At 43.1% G+C, this 22,740-nt stretch overlaps 1 protein-coding gene across 4 annotated transcripts in view; it reads left to right on the top strand.

The window, feature by feature from the left end:
- The first annotated feature begins 2,581 nt into the window (after window positions 1–2,581).
- Window positions 2,582–22,740, top strand: part of LOC133054800 (zinc finger protein 525-like) — a 100,356-nt gene continuing 80,197 nt past the window's right edge. For 2 of the 4 annotated variants that reach the window (XM_061140119.1, XM_061140118.1), the window contains exons 1-3: window positions 2,582–2,729; window positions 5,311–5,402; window positions 8,825–8,951. In XM_061140119.1, coding sequence (XP_060996102.1) covers window positions 5,388–5,402; window positions 8,825–8,951 — 142 coding nt within the window. In that variant the 5' untranslated portion in view covers window positions 2,582–2,729; window positions 5,311–5,387. Of the gene's footprint in view, window positions 2,730–5,310; window positions 5,403–8,824; window positions 8,952–16,390; window positions 19,634–19,841; window positions 22,073–22,740 lie in introns of those variants that run through there. The other 2 variants (XR_009692511.1, XM_061140117.1) reach the window with 2 other exon arrangements.

The following is a 22,740-nucleotide window of genomic DNA, read 5'->3' as shown; positions in this document are numbered from 1 at the left end:
GGGAACTCAGTTTAGGGCGACTTCTGCTGCTAACTGGCCTCAGAATTCCCAGTTTCCGGAAACCTGGCCACACACAGAAGGGAGCAAAGAACTTAAAGTTTGGTAAGTTTATTTGCTTTTTTGCTTATAACTTGTATTTAGAGAATTCCTCAAAGCATCATGCTCTTAGGGGCCCATTGGTTGTTTCACGAGTTAAAAACAAAATATGTGAACACAAATGGACAAAGCATCTGAAGATCACTCAGAATGACTAATCCCACCATCCTTTTTTTTTTTTTTTTTTAAATAAATGTATTTATTTATCTATCGTGTGGTAGTGCTGGGTATTTGTTGCTTTTGCTCAGGCTTACTCTAGTTATGGTGAGTAGGGGCTACTCTTTGTTGTGGTGTGAAGACTTCTCATTGTGGTGGCTTCTATTGTCGTGGAGCACAGACTCGGGAGCTGTGGTACACAGGCTTAATTGCTCCAAGGCATGTGGGATCTTCCAGACCAGAGATGGAACCCATGTTTCCTGCATTGGCAGGCAGATTCTTATCCACTTGGCCACCAGGAAAGTCCTAATTCCACCATTCTTTTCTGCCTTCCTCTCTTCTGTGTATACTGAGTGAGCTGCCATCACATGTAAGATTATTTTAATGGTCACAGGGAAACTGAAGAGGCATAGGAATCTCTACCTGCAAGAAAGGCACAGCCCAGCACTCAAATCCTCCTAGGGAAGATAGACATATAACACCCAACTCCCACAGTATTATAAGAATTGAAACACATAATTCATGTGAGGTTCCCAGCACAGTCATGAGATAGAGAGAGGACATGCTACCATTCTTGTGAACCTATGGTAGATGTTAAAAAAATAATGCCTTAATGTATGAATGCATGCTGTTTCTATAAGGACAAATACAAACTAAAAATAATAACAAAAAAACCTGGCTTAATTTTCTTTGTTGAGCATAAGAGAAGAGACTATTTCCCCTCCTTTTCTTAGAGCATTTCCTTTAGAAACTTGTAAGTTCTTTTTCTGCTTCCTTGAAATGTATGTACAACCTTAAAAAAAAGCTATATAAGGCTCTTGTCAACTTTGCAACCCAGGAATATTTCCTTAAGGATCTGGAAGCCATCTCTTTGAATGGTAAACATCAAAGGAGATAGCAAACTTACCTCCCAGTTTCTTTAAGGGTAAGAACCTAACTTGGGCTTCTCAGGTAGCTCAGTGGTAAAGAATCTGCCTGCCAATGCAGGAGACTCCAGTTCAATCCCTGGGTGGGCAAGAACCCCTGGAGAAGGAACTGGCAACCCACTCCAGTATTCTTGCCTGGGAAATCCCATGGACAGCAGAGCCTGGCTACAGTCCATGGGGTCACAAAGAATTGGATACAATTTAGCAACTGAACAACATCAAGAACCTAACTTAGCAGGTGCCTTGCTCCATGCTGCAGAACTCTCTCCTGTCATAAAGATAGAAGTTTGTTTTTCCTCTGGATAAAGACAATTAGCTAACACAGTTGGTTAGTCCAATTACCTAGTGAGGTTAGGATGAACTTTTTGTGACAAATGATGCTATCACATCTTCTTATCTGAGAACTAGTTATTGTTTGTTTTGAGAACAAGTATGTAAACACTTGTATCTGCTTATCTAATATAGGACTTTCTAATATAGGTTAGGACTTTGAGTCTGCAGTCTCTTAGCAGATTGCCTGTGATGGACATCACTCTCTGGTTTAATACTTGTTTTATAGTAAAACTGTTTCCTTCCTCTACTACCTTTGTGGAGAGGACTTCTAGGTTGTAAGATGACGTAATTTTAAATTATATTACCCAACACTACCCGCTAGCAAAAGAGCGTTGACTTAAGCCATTTTCAACTTAAGAGGAAAACATCTCAGCTTGAAATTTAAGTGGCCCTCACAACTTTAATCTTTTATCTTCACTGATGAAAGTGAAGTCACTCAATCGTGTCCGACTCTGCGACCCCACAGACTGTAGCCTACCAGGTTCCTCTGTCCATGGGATTTTCCAGGCAAGAATACTGGAGTGGGTTGCCATTTCCTTCTCCATCATTGATGAAACATTAACTTAAAATAGCAAAGAAGCGGTAGGGTCCAAGGGACACCAAAGGGATTTTACTGATCCAGGAAAATCTCACTTGCCGCGGAGTAAATAAATCCGTGCGCACAACTACTGAGCCCGAGGGCTGCAAATACTGAAGCCAGACGCCTATAGCCCGTGCTCCCCAACAAGAGAAGCCACTGTTAGGAGAAGCCCAAGCCCAGCAAGGAACACCCAGAGCAGCCGAAAATAAATAAATAAATTTTAAAAATAAAAAAAAAATTAAAGAAAATTCAGAAGAAGAGGATTATGCCCTGCTGGGCAGAACAACAGTGGGACGAGAAGCCAGATTCTGATTCCTCCAGGCCCTGCCCTGTCGGCTCCGCCCTCAGTCGGCCCCGCCCCCAATCAGCCCCGCCCCTCTTGCTTTCAGTTCTGTCCCTGCCACCGCCCACGCCCCGCCCCTCACCGGCCACGCCCCGCCCCTCACCGGGCCCGCCCTCGCTCCGCCTGCGCAGGCGCAGTTTCCCGCAAACCCGGAAGCGGAGAGAGGGGCGCAGCCCTTGTTTTTTCTGTCACGACTGGGTATTTTAGACGCCCCTCAAGTCCCCGATCCGCCACATCCGAGGTTCAGGGGTCGTCACGTACGTTAAGACCCCTTCAACCACTCGTTCCGCGCTCGGTAAGTCCCCGCAGCATCGCGAGGCACTGAAGGCCTGACAGCTCCGCGGCGCGTCGGAGGTCCTTGTCTATTTCGAGTTAAAATTGCTCTGTAAAGCGGGTCCCCGCACTGGCCTTTCGGCCTTGGGTCCAGGTGACGCCTCTTGCCTGCTTGAAGTGCTTGCAGTGACTTCCACAGGCTCCGATCCTCTCTCTTTCTCAGCCGCGCCGTGTAAAGCTCTCACTCCCGGGATGGATTCTGGTCTGCCACTCGGCCGTGCAGACCTGGAGGCCACATCTTCTCCTTGGCCTCGGGGTCTTGGAGACATATCCCTCTCCTGACATCCTCCCTATCTACGCAGCCCTGGAGTCGGCCCCTCCCCTCCGTAGTCATCCTTTGCACTTTGCACTCACCGCCTTGGAGTTCTCTGCCCCCCGCGCTGGAAGAGGGGACACACACCCATTTGGTTACATTCTTTGTGTTTCTTCTGCACAAAACGCATCCCACTGTCTGTGCTTGTCGTGGTGTGTTTACATTCCCGAAGCCCCACTGGAAAATGCATTTCGTGGGTAGGGGACATCTCCCTATCTCTTCCGTACCTGTGAATGTACAGGGTAGGGGATGAGAAAGACCGAGAGAGAAAGGAAGAGTGAAAAAGAGAGGCTGAAACAGACGATGGACCAGGTGGATGTGGAGATACAGTCAGAGCAAAAGAGTGAGTCAGAAGAAACCTAGATAGAAAGGCGCCTCCAAAAAGACAAAGGGAAGCAAACTGGGTGAGAGAGACCTTGATCAGGGTAGATGTGGAAACTGCAAGGGGTAGGTACGTGGAACTGAGAGAATGAAGGGGAAATAAAAGCATCCGTGCCCTGGACAACAGAGAGAGTGGTCCTGGGACAGAAAGAGGGGGAAAGAGACGAAAGACAGGGAAAGCAGAGGGGGAAACAGAGCAGGGAAGAATTCTCTGGTATTAATCCCTCCCATGTCTTCCCTTTGCCCTCAGGGTGAGAATCCAGACTCCACTGTAGGACTTTACAGGAGCGGGCTCCAGAGGTGGGGTGACCCTCCAGAACTGGTCCAATTTGAGGGAAGATACAGGCCCTCCCATCCGGGGCTGAGCAGACATTGTCCTGTCCAGGGAGGTGCTGTGATGTTGCGGAGGCCACTCCCTATGGCTGAGCCCCGTTTTCAAGGAGGCGGGAGGGTGGTTGGGATCTGAGCTGTGAGCCATCAGCAGCCAAACTCCTGGCTGTGAGGGAGTTCGTGTCTGAATTCTGAGAGGCAGACTGAGGACGTTTACTCTATGTAGTAACCTCTGTGGGGTCTCTTAGGAGTGTGAGGACCATTGACCCATAAGAGGTTAAAGGGAAGAATTTCACAGACCATTTTGGGGGTAATCTGCTGTGTTTTGCGGAGAAGGTAATGGCATCCCACTCCAGTACTCTTGCCTGGAAAATCCCATGGACGGAGGAGTCTGGTAGGCTGCAGTCCATGGGGTCTCGAAGAGTCGGACAGGACTGAGCAGCTTCACTTTCACTTTTCACTTTCATGCACTGGAGAAGGAAATGGCAACCCACTCCAGTGTTCTTGCCTGGAGGATCCCAGTGATGGTGGAGCCTGGTGGGCTGCCGTCTATGGGGTCACACAGAGTTGGACACGACTGAAACGACTTAGCTGCAGCAGCAGCAGCTGTGTTTTGAGTGGGTGGATCTCATTATTACTGCCCAAGCTTTACTGTCCTGTGGGTTCTGCAGGATACAGATGACATCTTAGAAGTGTTTCCAAGATGGAAGATATTAGAGTCTCTGTGGAAAACGTGGATTGTTGGAGACATCACTCTTGCATTAGGATGTTCTGGTTGTGCCTGACTTTAGGGTGGGGTCTCCAAGAAGGAGGGCTTTCCTGATGGCTTGGACAGTAAAGAATCTGCCTGCAATGCGGGAGACCCAGCTTTGATCCCTGGGTCAGGAAGATCCCCTGGAGGAGGGCATGGCAACCCACTCCAGGATTCTTGCCTGGAGAATCTCCATGGGCAGAGGAGCCTGTCAGACTCCAGTCTCTGGGGTCGCAAAGAGTCCAACATGATTGAGCGACTAACATACAACACTCCAAGAAGGAATATACAGGATCCTGGGTTGGTGGGTGTCCTCCTGCTGGAACAAAAGCTACTGACATTTGGGACGTGCTGTGGGATCCTGTGGCAGAGTGTGCGGTCAGTGGGAGTTTCTGTCCTGTAATATTGTGGGGGACCCACTGGGAGCTTGTAGGAGTGTCTAGGGGACTGGGGTCAGGTGCTAGGGGTTTTCATTGGCAAGGAGGTGAGGGGGGCAGGTCTCTGGGCACGAATCTGAAGGGGCTGTAAGTCAGGACAGGATGGCACTCTTCTGCCACTCCTCACCAGGAGGGTAGCATGGTCTGAAGGAAGGTGTGGGAAAGTCCGTGTTGGACTCTGTGCGGGAGTTGCCTGTCCTGTCTCTCCTGAGACAGTGGGCACAGAGGACTATCTGTTCCATGTGGTGAGGTCCTCCCTGTGTGTGTGTTTGGGGCACAGGAAGGGGGTGTGTTGATCCCAAGCACTAAACGGCATATTTCTGACACTCAGGACCATCTTCTCAAGACCAGGCTTCGCCTGAGGAAGAAACCTAGAAGAGGAGGAAGAAGAAAGAAAAGGAGTCAGGCATGGCTCTTTCTCAGGTAAGGTCATACTCAGCCTGTCCTTCCTGAAATGCCCTTCTCTGGACTCACAAATCATGTCTGACTCTGAAGTGTCCTGTCTGACTCCTGTAGACACACACTCACCCGGGGCCTTCCCTCAGGACCTGTCGTCTCCACTTAGATCCCGTATCCCCATTACCCGGTGACCTGGCCCTTGTGAGGAGGCTCCCCTGGGCACCGTCCTGGGCAGGGCTTCTCACCCACAGGTTGGAGACGGGGTCTCAGTGCTGTTGGGCAGCAGGGATTGCTTAGGGCCCCTCTGGATGTGCTGTCTGCTCTCTGTCAACCAGGATGGAAGTCACGTTCTAATGTATAGGAATGGTTGGAAAATTCTGGAGAAGAAAAGTGGTAAGAGGAAACCAGCTCTGCTTGATTTAATAATGCATTCACAGCTAAGCAAGTGAATTGTGGTGTTTTTGGTTCCAAAATATTAATGATTCAGAATGCAGAAGAAAGTTCAGAAACAGACATCAGGGATTCAGGATGCTTTGTTTGATAATTGGCTTTAAAATATGGAGTCAGTCTAATTATCTAACAGGAGGTTTTAAAAAATTATTCTCAGTACATTCATCCCACAGGGATAATGTCATTCCTGCAAAGACTGCCTCCCAGCAGGTGTTTTAGGTAAAAAACAAAGACAGTGGAGCACGGAACTTTATCTTTGTCATCAGAGAGGCTATAGCCAAATTCTGGCTCCACCATTATTAATAAATTATTAAATTTTCTTGTAAGATCATGCGAGATATTTATTTATTTATATTTTTGTGGTAAAAATTCCAACAAAGCAGTGGCTTAGGTGCTAAGATGTGAGGCATCTTCTTCTCTGTCACTATGCCTCACGTCTCATTGAAGAACCACTGTCGTCAGTTTTGTGGCGAGACTCAGCTCAAATCTTGTAACACTGCATTTCACATCATTATGAGATTTTTAGGAAAAATTCTTCAAGGCATGTTTGTGATAATCCTTTATTCTGCACATTTTAAAACCGACACAGCATGTGGCTAGAAGTGGTTTTCATATTAGTAAACACAGATACACCTTGATCTTCACTGGGACATTCTCTTAATGAAGACACAAGGGACCTTTGCAGTTTTTTGCTGATGTAGAGAATGTGTTAGTGGCTACCCCTGAGCCTGCCGACTTTTCAGCAGATGTCTGAGGATTTCTTGGGCGTCTTAACATGTGACTGCTGGGACAAGAATGGCACATTTTGGGCTGCCCTGGTGGCCCAGTGGTAAAGAATCTGCCTGCCAATTCAGGAGACACGGGACCGATCCCTGGTCCAGGAAGATCCCATGTGCCTTGGAGCAACTAAGCCCATGCAACACAGCTATTGAACCTGTGCTCTGGAGCCTGGGAGCTGCTACTACTGAACCCATGAGCCCTAGAGCCTGTGCTTCTAAACAAAAGAAGCCATCCCAGTAAGACGCCTCTGCACTGCAACTGGAGAGTAGCCCCTACTCACCACAACTAGAGAAAAGCCTGGGCAGCAGTGAAAACCCAGCGCAGCCAAAAAAAAGAATGGCGCATTTCATATTTTGATAGATTTTGTCAGATGTCCTCCCCTAAAGCTGCAAAGGTCCCATCCCCACTGCCAAGCTGTGAGATTTCCTTCAATGTAAGCAAAACTTGATACTGTTTTCATCTTTCATACTGTTTTCATCTTTTGAAAATTTGGGGGAAAATCACAATCCTTTGTATTTCTGTTTTCCAACTACTTGTGAGTTAGTTTCATGCTTTTATGGAAATAAAACATGATTTTCATACTTTGCTCAGTTCTCTTTTGATATCTTTTTCTTTTTTTTTTATATATCTTTTAAAAAGCTATGTTTTGTAGTTGAATTCTTTATACATGCCCTGGTGTCTTTCCTAGTTTAGCATGTCTTTGCTGCTGCTGCTAAGTTGCTTCAGTCGTGGGCGGCTCTGTGTGACCCCACAGACGGTAACCCACCAGCCTCCTCTGTCCCTGGGATTCTCCAGGCAAGAACACTGGAGTGGGTTGCCATTTCCTTCTCCAGTGCATGAAAGTGAAAAGTGAAAGTGAAGTCTCTCAGTCGTGTCCGACTCTTCGCGACCCCATGGACTGTAGCCTACTAGGCTCCTCCATCCATGGGATTTTCCAGGTACTGGAGTGGGTGCCATTGCCTTCTCCAGGCGTGTCTTTGCAGTGAAACACAAATCTTTTTTTCCTGCCTTTGCTTTCTGATCTTGCTTGAGAAGGCCTCACCTGGCATAAGTTAAAAACACTGTCTTCCGTACAGTTCTAATCCTTCCTGTTTAAAATTATCTCTGTATTTCTTTTCATATCTTTCCATTATGGTTTAGCGCAGGATACTGAGTAGAGTTCCCTGTGCTCTACAGTAGGACTTGGTTGCTTATCCCTAAATCATCCAGTGTTTCTCCAAAGGTCTATTGCTGTGATAAGTTCTTTTTTTTTTTTTTATTGAATCTGCTAAATTAATGTACAACATTAGTACATTTCCTTAATATTGAATCATTTTTTAAAATTAGTGGAGTAAACTCCAGCTGACTTTTGTTAATGGCTTCCCTGGTGGCTCAGGTGATAAAGAATCTGCCTGCAATGCAGGAGAACCGGGTTCGATCCCTGGATCGTGAAGATCCCCTGGAGGAGGGAATGGCTACCTAGTCTAGTATTCTTGCCTCGAAAATCCCATGGAGAGAGGTGCCTGGGGGGCTACAGTCCATGAGGTCACAAAGAGTAGGACATAACTGAGCAACACTTTTCAAATACCTGAGTTAAATGGACAGATTTATGTTTCTGCATATATGTGGCCCCTGATTCTGCATATATGTGGACCCTGTCATGCTTGAAGACACCGTTCATGCTCTGGCCTTCTCCAGGTACTGAATATCATATAGTGTGTAAAACATAACCTGTATCTCCTCCATATGAACAATCCTATGTTGGATAATTTTCATCCGTGTATTTCTTTTATTATCCTCACAAATGGGAAATCTATAGTGATTCAGTGGATTTGATATCCTTTGCTGGAAAAATATAATAAAACTGAAAAAGTGAAAGTGTTAGTCAGTCATGTCCGACTCTGTGACCCCATGGACTGTAGTCTGCCAGGCTCTTCTGTCCATGGAATTCTCCAGGCAAGAATACTGGAGTAGGTAGCCTTTCCCTTCTCCAGGGGATCTTCCTAACCCAGGGATCAAACCCAGGTCTCCCACATTGCAGGCAGATTCTTTACTGTCTGAGCCACCAGGGAAGCCCCATAAAATTAGGAACAAATAGTTACTCACAATTACCTTACTCAAAATGATCCATCACCTCAACTGAATCAGTCCTTACTGCCTCTTTCCTATTCACATCTTGTGTGAAGATAAGCACTCTTCACCTGGTTCCTCAGTGAAAATGTGTTTTTTCATTTCAGGCACAGGTGACCGTCAAGGATGTGGCCATCGAAGTCTCTCAGGAGGAGTGGGAATTCCCGGACCCTGCTCAGAGGACCTTGTACCGGGACGTGATGGTGGAGACCTACAGGAACCTGCTGTCTGTGGGTGAGGATCACTTCCCTCCGGGAGTTGGGATCTGCCCCACTGAGTCTCTGGGGAACCCCTGTCTTGCTTGGTTGAGACTGAGGCTGAGCTGACTGTGAAGTGAAACAGAGCATAATGCAGCATCCAGAGTTGAACCTTCCCCTCTCTTTAGATGATCACACACTCCACACTAGATTTTTTTTTTTGTTTAATATTTATTTAATTTTTGACTGTGCTGAGTCTTTGTTGCTGCACGGGCTTTCCTCTAGTTGCGGCGCAAGGGCTTCTCGCTGTGGCGGCTTCTCTCTTGTGGAGCATAGGCCCTAGGTGCGCAGGCTTTAGTAGTTGTGGCACGTGGGCTCAGCTGTGGTTCCCCAGGTTCTGGAGCGCCGGCTCAGTAATTGGTGCATGGGCTTAGTCATTCCACAGCATGTGGGATCTTCCCAGACCAGGGATTGAACCCGTGTCTCTTGCATTGGCACGTGGATTCTTTACCACTGAGACATTAGGGAAGCCCTCCATACTAGATTAGTAATGGCTCCAGAAGATGAGTAAAAATAAAATCTTATGGCAAACTTCTAAAAATAACTGATTCTGTACCCACTCTTACCGTGTACTTTTGATTTGGTAGTTCTTGGAAGACAGCTAGGTATCTTTTTAAAAAATACTCCTTAAGCATTCAGAAAGAGACAGCCAGGAACAGATTTGTGCAATATTTCCCCCCACCCCTTTTCCTCTTAATATTTATTTGGCTGAGCTGGGTCTTGGTTGTGGCATGCAGGATTTTAGTTGCAGCATGTAGGATCTAGTTGCCCGACCAGGGATCAAACCCGGGTTCCCTGCATTGGGAGTGCAAAATCTTAGCCACTGGACCACCAGGGAAATCCCAGAATATTTTTCTAGGCACCCTGATGTCCTCTCTCCTTAGAAGAACACAGGGCTGGCAGTGTACTCTGGAAAATATACAGCCTGTTATGTTCCTCTCTTCTAAGCAGAAAACTCTCTTTTTGACCTGAATATTATTTCCATTTTGGAGCAAGTGAGAGAGCCCCAGAATGTGGAGAACAAGGTGAAAAAAGTGAATGTGTGGGGACATATCAAAGGTGTGAACACCAGGAAGAGCTCAGAAGGGCAGAGAGGAAGCCACACCGTTAACAGTTTTGGGGAAACTTCCCGGAAGTGGGGAAATTCTATGGGAAAACAAATGTTTATTTCCTGTGAGCTCTCAAAGGAAAAATTTTTTTCCTTCCACTCTTGGCTTTTCTTCTTCAGACATGTGAAAGTTCACCCTTCCACTACCAGTGGTGCTCCACTTGTGCAAAGACCAAGGTGAAATCTTGATCATGACCTATGACAGTCTTGTATACTTTGACCTCGTGGGGTTCTGGGAGGGCTGATTATAAGCGGTCCTCTTTCTTCTTTGGTTTCTTTCTTTCTTTGCGATTGCACTTGGTCTTCATTGCCACACAAGGGCTTTTCTCTAGTTGTGGTGGGCAGGGGCTACTCTTCCTTGTGGCATGCAGCCTTGTCATTGCAGTGGCTTCTCTAGTTATGGAGCACAGGCTCTGGGGCACACAGGCTCAGTATTTGCAGCTCCTGGGCTCTAGAGCGTGGGCTCAGTAGTTGTTGGGCTTATTTGCTCCATGGCATGTGGAATCTTAGTTCCCAGACCACAGATTGAACCCATGTCCCCTACATCGCAAGGTGGATTCTTAACTACTGGACCACCAGGGAAGTCAGGGTTGCTCAGTCGTGTCCGACTCTTTGTGACTCCAAGGACTGCAGCACGCCAGGCTACCCTGTTCTTCATTAATTTCTAGAATTTGCTCAAACTCATGTCCACTGAATCTATGCTGCCATCCAACCATCCCATCCTCTGTCGTCCCCTTTTGCTGCCTTCTATCTTTCCCAGCATCAGGATCTTCTCCAATAAGTTGGCTCTTCCCATCAGGTGGCCTTGGTATTGGAGCTTCAGCTTCAGCATCAGTCCTTCCAGTGAATATTCAGAGTTGATTTCCTTTAGGATTGACTGATTTGATCTCCTTGCTGTAAAAGGGACACTCGAGAGTGTTCTCCAGCACCACAGTTTGAAAGTATGAAAAGGAAAAAAGTGTCTTTATAGTCTTCCTCAAACTCTGTATCCTTATTGAACTGCTGCCTGGATGTTTTCCGTATTATTAAAAGGGAGGAAATGAAAGTCTCCAGATATTATTCTAGAATTGTTTTCTATTTCTTCCTTAAACTCTGTCAATGTTTGCTTCATGGATTTTGGGGTTCTCTTGTTTAGGTGCATATATTCATACGTATTGTAATTCCTTGATGAGTTATTATCCTTTTTTTAAACATATAATGGCCTTCTTTGTCCAGTAAAAAAACTTTGACTTAGAGTCTATTTTGTCTGATATTAGCCTAGCACTCCAGGTCTCTTGGGTTACTGTTTTTGTGTGAAACTTGTATTAGCTTGCTTGGACTGCCCTAACAAAGTACCATAGCTTGGGTGGCTTAAACACCAGGAATGTGTTTTCTTAACGGCTGTTTCATCTCCACAGGAGATTTGTTCAATAGCTTACCTTCCTGAATTATCTCAGCTGGATCTTCTGGGTAACTTACTGCAGCTCCTACATCAGCGCTTGTGGCTTCACCTTGCACTTCTATGTCCTGGAGGTGGCTTTTTTTTAAACCTCACGAGGCAACCTCAGCTAGCTTCAGACTTTTCTTCTGCAGCATCCTCTCTTCTCTCAGCCTTCTGAGAAGAGAGTCAGGGCCTTTGCTCTGGATTCAACTTTGGCCTAAGGGAATGTTGTGGCTGGTTTGTTCTTCTCTCCAGACCATGAAAACTTTCTCCACATCAGCAACGTGACTTTTTCGCTTCCTTATCATTTGTGTGTTCACTGCAGTAGCGCTTTTAATTTCCTTCAAGAACTATTCCTCTGAGTTCACAACTTGGCCGTCTGGTGTGAGAGGCCTAGCTTTTAGCCTGTCTCAGCTTTCAACATGCCTTCATCACTGACTGTAATCATTTCTAGCTTTTGTTTTAAAGTTAGAGATATGTGACTCTTCCTCTGGCTTGAAAGCTTAAAGGCCATTGTAGGGTTATTAGTCGACCCAATTTCAATATCTCTGTGTGTGAGAGAATAGAAATGTGCCAAGGGAGGGAGAGGGATGGTGGAATAGCCAGTCAGCGGAGCAATCCGGGCACAACACATTTATTAAGTTAGCTGTCTAGCTGTTGTTCAAGGGTCAGCTGTATATATTAAAAAAAAAACAAAACCACTTTTATTTATTTATTTGTTTTTGGCCGTGCTGGCTCTTCATTGCTGTGCGGGTTTTCTGCTCTAGTTGCGGTGAGTGTGCTTCTGATTGTGCTTGCTTCTCTTATTGCAAAGCACAGGCTCTAGGGCCTGCAGGCTTTAGTAGTTGCAGCAGTGGGCTCAGGAGCAACTGTACATTTTCAAATTGTGTTGTTAGTAGTTGTCCTGGGAATTACAGATAAAATCTTACTTTAAACAATGTAGTTACGATTAATACCCACTTAATTTCCATAGTATACAAAAACCTTGTTCCTTTTATATTGTCTCTCCCTCCTTGCTTGTTATTGTCCCATGCCAGATCTCCATACATTGTCTGTCCATCAGCATAAATGCAAAATTACTGTTGTATGTTGTCTTTTAAGTCAATAGGGCATAAAAAGAGAAGTTACAAACCAAAAGTATTTATTAATACTGACCTTATATTTGGCTATGTAAGTATCATTTATCATTTTTTATAGAATGAGTCTGCTGGCAACAGTGTCTCTCTGTTTTTGTTTCCTTGGCAATGTCCTAATTTTTCCTTTATTTATTTTTAGGTGTATATTTAATTTTTTAAAGACTTTATTTATTTTTAATTGAAGGATAATTGCTTTACAATATTGTATTGGTTTCTGCCATACCTCAACATGAATCAGCCATAGGTAATTTTTCCTTTATTTTTATAAAGAATAATTTAGACATACATAGAATTCTTGGTAGACAGTTATTTTTCTTGGCAGTTTGAAAATGTCTTCCCATTACCTTCTGACTTCAAATATGAGACACCTATGTGTCTGCTGTCAATCTGTATGTGCTCTGGTGTGGTAGTCAAAGGACACACTTGCAGAGATTATATAAGTTTACACAGTGTGAACAACCTGGTTATAGTGTTTTTGAGAGTAGGCTTCACTTGAAATAATTTGAAATGCATGTATCTTTTATTAAAGAATTCTATTTAGCTTTCTATTCTTAAACATTTATAGAGTTTGGTGGAGAAGTTTTTATCTCTTCAATGTAAATATTCAATGTAAATATTACTTTTAGGGTAATGTTCACCTTCCAACTCTAGTTAATATGAAGGCAGTAGTTATCTTTCAGATAACCTCCATTAGGTTCATGACCAAGGAATTATTACAGAAGAAGTATATTAATAACAGAGAATTATACCAACCAGTGGTCTTGGGAAGATTCGGAAACCATGGTAATAAAGAATCTGACTTCAGTGAAGTCTGGGGAAATACCTTTGAATTTGAGAATAAGTATGGATATGAAGGAAGAAATTCCAAAGGAACACTTATGGCAAATAACATAAATCTCACTGGTAGAAAAGGTGAACAAGACAGCAAACCCAGGATTAATTTACCTTTAAAACCAAGTGTTTCTTTAAGAAAAAGTACATGTCAGTTTTTAAAAAATAGGAGGTCCTTTGTAAAGAATTTGTTAAAAATAAAAAATGGCACAGTTTATGCAGGAAACAAGTATACAAAATGTTTTGAAAATAGAACTGGATTAAGCTTTCAGTCACATCTGATGGAATGGAAGAAATTTCAAACTGAAGAGAAAATTTATGAGTGTAATTAAGTTGAAAAGTCTATCAAAACTTGTTCCTCAATTTTATCACTTCAAAGATTTCCTCTTAGTGTCAAAACCAACATTTGTAATAAATATGGAAAGGACTTTGTGTATCCTTCATTGCATACACAGCAACAGAAAACCAACATTAGTGGAAAACTGTACAAATGTAACGACTGTGAAAAGACTTTTAGCCATCTTTCAGTCCTTACTAGCCATCAGAGAATTCATTCTAAGCAGAGACGTTACAACTGTAATGAGTGCAGTAAAGCATTTAAACAGTTCTCAAACCTCACAAGACATCAGAGAATCCACACTGGATAGAAACCATATAAATGTAATATATGTGACAAGGTCTTTAATCAAAATTCCCACCTTAAAAATCACTGGAGAATTCATATGGGAGAGAAACCCCACACATGCAATGAATGTGGCAAGGCATTTATCAAATGTTCAGACTTTTGGTGTCATGAGCAAATTCACACTGGAGAGAAACCTTACAAATGTAATGAGTGTGGCAAGGGTTTTACCAAACGTTCATATCTTTGGGATCATGAGAGAATTCATACTGGAGAGAAACCATACAAATGTGTTGAATGTGGCAAGGTTTTTAGGCAGTGGTCTACCTTCGGGATTCACCGAAGAATTCATACTGGTGAGAAACCCTGTAAATGTAACGAGCGTGGCAAAGCTTTTAAACAGTGACTAAGCATCAGAACATACATCCTGGAGAGAAGCCACACAAATGTACCGTGTGTGGCAAGGCTTTCATCCACATTTCAAGTCTTGAAACATCAGAAAATTCATACTGGAGAAAAACCATATAAATGTAATGAATGTGGTAAGACTTTCATCCAGTGTTCAAGTCTTACAGAACATCAGAGGATCCACACTGGTGAAAAACCTTACAAGTGTAATGAGTGTGGCAAAACCTTCACTGTGTGTTCAAGCCTAATAAAACATAAAAGGAACCATACCAGAGAGAAGCCTTACAAATGTCATGACTGTGACAAGGCCTGTACACAATTTGTACACCTTACTAGACATCAGAAAATACATACCAAAAAGAAACACCTTGAATGTAATATACTTGATAATGCTTTTAGTCAGAGCTCAAGCTTGGAGGCTCATCAGAGAATTCATGGTAGAGAGGAAACTTACAAATGTAATGAATGTGGCAAATCCTTTAACTGGGGCTCACGTCTCACCAGACATCAGAGGATCCATATGGGAGAGAACGCTTATAAATGTAACATATGCAGCAAGGCCTTTAGTAAAAACTCAAACCTTAGAATTTATCAGAGAATTCATACTGGAGAGAAACCTTACAAATGTAATGAGTGTGGCAAAGCCTTTAAGCAGTACTCAAGCCTCACTGAACATCAGAATATGCATCCTGGAGAGAAGCCACACAAATGTAATGTGTGTGATAAGGCCTTTATCAAACACTCACATCTTTGGGGTCATGAGAGAACGCATACCAGAGAGAAGTCACACAAGTGTACTGAATGTGGCAAGGCCTTTGGACAATGGTCTGACTTTAGGATTCACCAAAGAATTCATACTGGAGAGAAAGCCTTAGAAATGTAATGAATTGGGTAAATCACTTGATCCTTTTAAACAACAGACTTACAATTTATACTTGGGAGAACTAAGTGTCTAGTCTTAGATGATTCAGCTTAAGATGTTAAGTTCTTCACAGTTATTAAAAGTCAAAATCATTTGAAATTTATGACATGATGGGTGTTGGTAGAGCAAGGAGATCTTTGGAAATGTACCATTTATTCTTTTTAAAAATACTTTTATTATATGAAGTTTCTGGAAAAGGCTGTGTTACTCTTGATGTCTTTCAACCCAAAGTTTAAAACTGATTGATACCCTCCTCCAGGGGATCTTCCCAACCCGGGATAAACCCAGGTCACATGCTTTGATTCCCTGGTGGCTCAGATGGTAAAGAGTCTGCCTGCAATGTGGGAGACCTGAGTTCGATCCCTGGGTCACGAAGACCCCCTGGAGAAGGGAATGGCTACCCATTCCAGTATTCTTGCCTGAAGAATCCCAAGGACGGAGGAGCCTGGTAGGCTGCAGAAGAAGTGTGACCCTCTTCACACTTAGGGTCGTTAAGAGTCGGACAGGACTGAGTGACTTCTTTTTCACTTTTTTTTCATATGTTACCATCATGGGCTCTGGGAAGGGATCAGAAAGATAAAAAGGCCTACTTTTATTAGGTGGAAGTGAAGTGAAGTGAAGTGTTAGTCGCTCAGTCATGTCTGACTTATTTGTGACCCTAAGGACTGTAGTCCGCCAGGCTTCTCTGTCCGTGGAACTCTCCAGGCAAGAATACTGGAGTGGGTAGCTATTCCCTTCTCCAGGGGATCTTCCCGACCAAGGGATTGAACCCAGGTCTCCTGCATTGCAGGCAGATTCTTTACTGTCTGTGCCATCATGGGGATTGTTCATATTCATGTTTCTGGAAAGGACAAGGACACTGAATTTTAACATACAATATAGTGTTTCTGAATGAGAGCACAGGGATGGGAGGAGAATATATGTACAACAATGACGTAAGTCATAATAATTTCAGATCCTCTTGTACAGGTCTGTTGCTATGACAGAGGACCCACTGGATTCTGAGAAACCAATGTTCTACCAGTCGAGTGTGAAACAGAGCAGCCATTAAGAGACTGAGATATTCTTGACAATAGCATGATATGTTAGTAGGGATTGCTTTCTGTGGTAGAAATAATGGAGAGGAAATCACGGTCATCCTCTCTTTTCAAAGAAAGTAACTGTTGTATGTCAAAGATGAGGGAAGAATTAGTCTTACTCTTAGTGACTAAAGATAGCAGTTATCTGGGACATCCCTGGTGGTCCAGGGCTTCCCTGGTGGCTCAGACTATAAAGAATCTGCCTGTATTGCAGGAGACCTGGGTTCGATCCCTGGGTCGGGAAGATCCCCTGGAGGAGGGCATGGCAACCCACTCCAGTATTTTTGCTTGGGAATTCCATGGACAAGGAGCCTGATGGGCTATAGTCCATGGAGTCACAAAGTGTCAGACATGACTGAGCAACTAACACCTCAAACTTCCCTGGTGGTCCAGTGGCTAAGACTCCTTGCTTCCAATGCAGGGGGCCCAGGTTTGATCCCTGGTCAAGGAACTAGATCCCCCTTGCTGCAAAAAGATCCTGTAAATAAATTCAAAAAAGAGAAATCAGTTATCAGAGAGGAAAACTTAATCAAAACACCCAGAATGCACTATACATGTGTAAGATTCATGTTTAACCACTGTATCACTATGATACTATTTTATTCAGAATGTGTCATAGTTGTCATGCTTTATTAATAAAATTTAATCATTGTAAAACTCTAAATGAAGTTTTTTCTATCTTATCAAGCCTATCCACCTCACTGTGGTACTTCATAACAAATACTAACAATACATCTGTAGGCAGTCAGGTTGAAAGGCACCTGTAACAATTTCTTTGCATGATGGAATCAAACAACATACAATCTTATGAATATATATTCATAACTTCCTTGAGTTTTTTTTTTTTTTTTATCTACACTCCACCCCGTGCATATTTACGTGCCTATGAATAAATACCACAGCAGTACAACTTTAGACTATGGCTTCCCAGGTGGCACTAGTGGTAAAGAACCCATCTGCCAATGCAGGAGACGTAAGAGATGTGGGTTTGATCCCTGGGTCAGGAAGATCCCCTGAAGAAGAAAATGGCAAGTATTCTTGCTTGGAGAATTCCGTGGACAGAGGAGCCTGGTGGGCTACAGACCATGGGGTCCCAAAGAGTCATACAGCTGAAGCGACTTAGCATGCACACATTGCCCTCTTTAATGTTTGAAGTACTATTTGTAAATGTGTACCAATGATTGTATTTCAACATGCCCTTTTTTTGTGTGCCTGTGTAAGACCCGTGGCTTGCACTGGCCTTGATTTGTGCTTAGTCACTGAGTCGTGTCCGACTCTTTGTGACCCCATGGACTGTAGCCTACCAGGCTCCTCTGTCCTTGGGATTCTCCAGGCAAGAATACTGGAGTGGGCTGCCATTTCCTTCTCCAAGGCCTTGATTTCCATGAGGTCAACATTAATAGTGTAGCATATGTAATGGGATTGAATTACAGCTGAGGAATTGGTATAGGAAAACCCAACCTAGGGAACTTTCCTGGTGGTCCAGTGGTTAAGAATCCACCTGCCAATGTAGGGGAGGTGGGTTCGATCCCAGATCTGGGAAGATCCCACGTGCCTTGGGGCGACTAAGCCCATGCACCACAACTATTGAGCCTTCCCACTGCAGCTACTGAGCCCTGTCCCGCAACTGCTGAAGCATGCGTGCCCTCGAACCCGTGCCCTGCACCAAGAGAAGAGCCTGCACAGCAACCAAGACCCAGCACAGCCATAGATAAATAAATAATCTTTTTTTTTGAAAGGGAACTGACAGTGAGCCTGACTTACCATTTGCCCCAAAGAGGAACATCTTTATTTACCCATAGAGCAAACAAATCTATGCACTGTCCCAGAGGGTGACCCTGTACCTTTTTCCCCAAAGCTGTTTTTCAGGCAAACAGGAAAAAAACTGTCTATAAGACAGGCCCATACATGAGAAATCCATAATTGTCTTCCAACAATGTCTGTCCCTTGTTTCTTTGCCATATTCACTGCTGGCAAACATTCGCACATGTACACCAGATGGTCGACTGTTCTTTTTTCCTGACACATAAGACCAGATCTATTTGTTTGCCTCAAGCAACATTTGATTAAGTTTAATATCTACAGGATACTATGTATCAGGATGAGGCTTAATTCACCCCAGTACAGCAATGTAGGGGACTTCCCTGGTGGCTCAGACAATAAAGAATATCTGCAATTCAGGAGACCCGCGTTTGATCCCTGGGTCAGGAAGATCCCCTGGAGAATGGAATGGCAACCCACTCCAGTATTCTTGCCTAGAGAATTCCATGGACAGAGGATACTGATGGGCTACAGTCCATAGGGTCATAAAGAGTTGGACACGACTGAGTGACTAATACTTTCACATTTCATAGCGATGTAGGTTCCACACTGAACCAGCTGTAAAGCTCAATACCCATTAGCATGGATTTTATTTTTTAATTAAAAATCTTTTAAAGGATGACTGTTTTAAAAAAGTTAATTACAGATTTTATTAAACCCAAATGGCCATTCACATATAATCAATACACTGTGACTTTTTTTTTGGTCATGCCTTTCAGCTTGCAGGATCTTAGTTCCCTGATAAGGGATCAAACCCGCTGCCTGGCAGTGGAAGTGTGGAGTCTGAACTACTGGACTCCCAGCGAAGTTCCACAAGCATGTCTATTAGAAAGACTTTTGATTTTTCCCTAAGTTTCTGCATTAACATTCTCAAGTGATGAGTGAATAGACAATGGATTATTGTGCAAAAACTAGCAATTTACATAATTCTGACTAAAAGTGACAGCTTTTGTATTCATTATCCACGCAAAGTAGAGCCTGGGTGTCGTGGAGTCAAGTCTCTTGAGCAGAAAGGGGCTAATCGTTGAAAAACACAGAAATTAGGGCAGAAGTTTTCAGGAACCACCAATTGGGATTATGAAAAACAAAGTAAGGAATGTGAAAGATGGAGGAAAGGGTGTAAAAAAAGATACAAAGGTGCTCACAAGAACAAGGATGTTCTGGGTAGCTCTGGACTCAGCAGAGGATCTGGGAGACACTCTCTTCCTAGCAATGTGTTGGACTCATTGTTTGTGTCTGTGTACGATGATAACAATGAAGCCTCTGGTCCAGATTGTGAGCACAAAAAATACAGCTTCAGGGACCACTGTCAGTGCTGCATACACTGAGCCTGTTTCTTTCTCATGATAAGTAATAAAACAGTACTCTATGTCTCTGTGATGTTTGTCATGCTCCATTTGCTTAACATATACAATGTATACATAGGAAAAATTAAATTTACAAACGTGTATTGGGTCCAGAAGAAGAAAACGCAAAAGCCAACATTTTGGGGGGCTTTGACTTTAGGATCCTTTCAACAGGAGTTCATTGGGCTGATGGTAATGGCTTGGAAGACACTCAAGAGGCAGACGGTGCTGATAGACATACCCCTGCCCGCTCTACGAACATACAAAAGAAGCTTCCTGGCAAAATTACTGAAAACACGTTTCAACCTAAAAGGTGCTATTGTCTGCGGAACTCCTTTAGAGAGAATGACCAAGAAGTTGGCTATCGTCAGGTGCTTGTGAATCAAATCCATGGCCCTTATCCTGCATTCAGTGTGGTAAAAGAATAGGTACTGACAAAGAAGGGAGAAATCGCCCAGAATTCCAATCATAGTCTGTGACAGGAAGATGATTCCTATTGCCACATCCCTGAGGGGAGATTCTGTCATTTGACATGTTTTCCTTGAAGTTATGGCAACAAACATTCCTCTGAGCAAAAAGACTCATTGAACTTTTGACACCACGAATAATGGTACTTGTTGGCTCCTGATCAATTGCCAAGACTTCATGAGATGGAAAGAGATGGAGAGATAGCCAGTCTATTTCAGTGGGAAAGTCAGCAGTAAGGATGAAATGAAGTTAACCTGGGGCAAACAGTGACAAGTGATAGAAATGGAACCAAAGTGTAATACAACATGAAAAAACAGAATAGGCTGACATTTGCTAGACATGTTGGAGAAAAGAAAAGCCTCAGGGACTTCCCTGTGGTCCACTGGGTAAGACTTTGCCTTCTAGTGCATGGGGTGCAGGTTCAATCCCTGGTTGGGGAACTAAGCCCACATGCCTCTAGGCCAAAAAACTGAAACAAAACAGAAGCTATGTTGTATGAAATTCCATAAAGACTTTAAAAATGATCCACATCCAAAAAAACTTTAAAAAGTCTCTATCACTACCCACATCACTTAACAAATGAATTCTACATGGATTGCTCATCTCAGTTTTAAAGAGAAATAGTGTTTGTATTGCTATGGTCTTGCAATTAAGATATATCCTAAACAGCTCCAAAAATATTACCCATATAGGTGAAATGACTGTAGCTAATATGAATAAAAACTGATTTTTATCAAAACACACACACTGAGATATGACTTGTAACCAGAACAAAGAAGTCTTGCAGACGACACAACAAGATACACAATGGGCAAATCTTTGCTACAGAAGTTTTGAAAACCAGATTAGTCAGTGCATAGTACCTGTGTAAAATAATTTAATGTCTTTAGTCATCAAAAATTAAAATATAACCACCACCTATCTATTGTCAAACACCAGCAAGAAATCAAAAATAGAAATGACAGTGATAACAAGTTTTGGCTAAGATATGGTCTACCAAGAATCTCATGCACTGGTGGTAGTTGTTACAGCTGGTACCAAAATTTTGGAAAATTGTGGTACCTATTTCAGCAGACCAGATGTAATCCTATATGCCAATAATTCCACTCCCATGAATATACTCAGAAACTTGTACATGTATCACTGAAAGATTAGTTATAGGATTTATATGCCATAATTATGAATTACTCATTCCTCATATTAGTCCTAGACTCATAACTACCCACTTGCCCATTAACAGTAGAATGAATCAATTAATTTACTCATATTCACAATGGTATCCTAAACAGCAGTGTGAATGAATGCTAGCAGTAGGATGCAATGATACAGACAAATTCTCAAAATTATCTGGAATGGAAACAAAGTCAATATGAAAGAGTTCCTGGAGTATAATTCCAATTAAGTAAATTATCAAATGAGCAAAAGTGATCTGATCTCTTAACTGTTAGAATAAATCAAATCTACATCCCAACAATTCCACTTCTACCAATATACATGATAGAGTTATGTTCTTGGAGACAGTTACTCAAGGAGGCATGGGAAGGGTTTTGGAGGGCTGAACATTCTGTTTCTTGATCTAGGTGTTGCCTATGGAAGTTTGGGCATCAAGGAGTTCCACTGAACTGTGCAATTATAATCTTGTGTATATGTCTTGAGTTTTTAAAAAATTCTTATCACACACACAAAAAACTTGGGAGTTGCCGGGAAAAACTTGTCCTGTGAATGTGTTTGATCTGCTGACTGTGCCTGTGCAGGATGAAGCTTAGTTACAGATCTGCAACCCAGATGGTGAAACATCAGACAATAATAACCCTGCTCCATGTAGTGAGTCACTGACTTTGTTAATGAAATTCAGCGGAGCAGTATCGCATTTTTTTGTTCTTTGTGATGGTTTTGTCACTCTATTTGGCAATCATATACACAGCAATAAAATGATATTTACCAGCATATACAGTGTTCAGCAGAGCAAAGTGGGAGCTTTACTTCAAGTTCCACCCACTTGGGTTTCCTAGGGCTGATCCATGATGACTGGAGACACTTAAGGGGCAAGTGGTGTCCACAGACATGCTCTGCCAGCTCTGTAAGGAGAGAAAACAAAATCTGGATGGATAAATCACAGAAGGCATGCTTCAACTAGAGGCTGCCCTTGTCTCTGGGACACCTTCAAAGGGAATGGCCAAGAAGTGACTGTAGTCAGGTGTTTCAGAATTGAATCTGTGGGTCTCAACCTGCATTTGCTGTAGTAAAGGAAGAGATAAAGGTAAAGAAGAGAGAAAATGCCCAGGATTCCAACAATAGTCTGAGATAAATAGACCTTTCTTAATTGCCAAAAATCTGAAGGCCATTCTGCTAGTTCCCAGTGGCTGATATTTGTCTTCAGAGCAGTGTATCCTCTGTGGGAACATATAGTATGGGCTATATTTATGATATCAACTGATAGCCAATATACCCTCTGAGAAATATTTACTTCAAGTTTGGTTTTGTAAAGAGGCTTCCCAGTGTGAATAAGTGCTTACTTAGCACTTATATGAAATTATTGCTATTCTGTCATATATTTGGTTGTTGTTTTTTAGTTGCTAAGTCATGTCTGACTCTTTGCTACCCC

This window comes from Dama dama, chromosome 4 (genome assembly GCF_033118175.1).
Source record: "Dama dama isolate Ldn47 chromosome 4, ASM3311817v1, whole genome shotgun sequence".
In the NCBI taxonomy this organism is placed as follows: Eukaryota; Metazoa; Chordata; class Mammalia; order Artiodactyla; family Cervidae; genus Dama; species Dama dama.
This window is presented reverse-complemented; position numbering and strand designations above follow the sequence as displayed.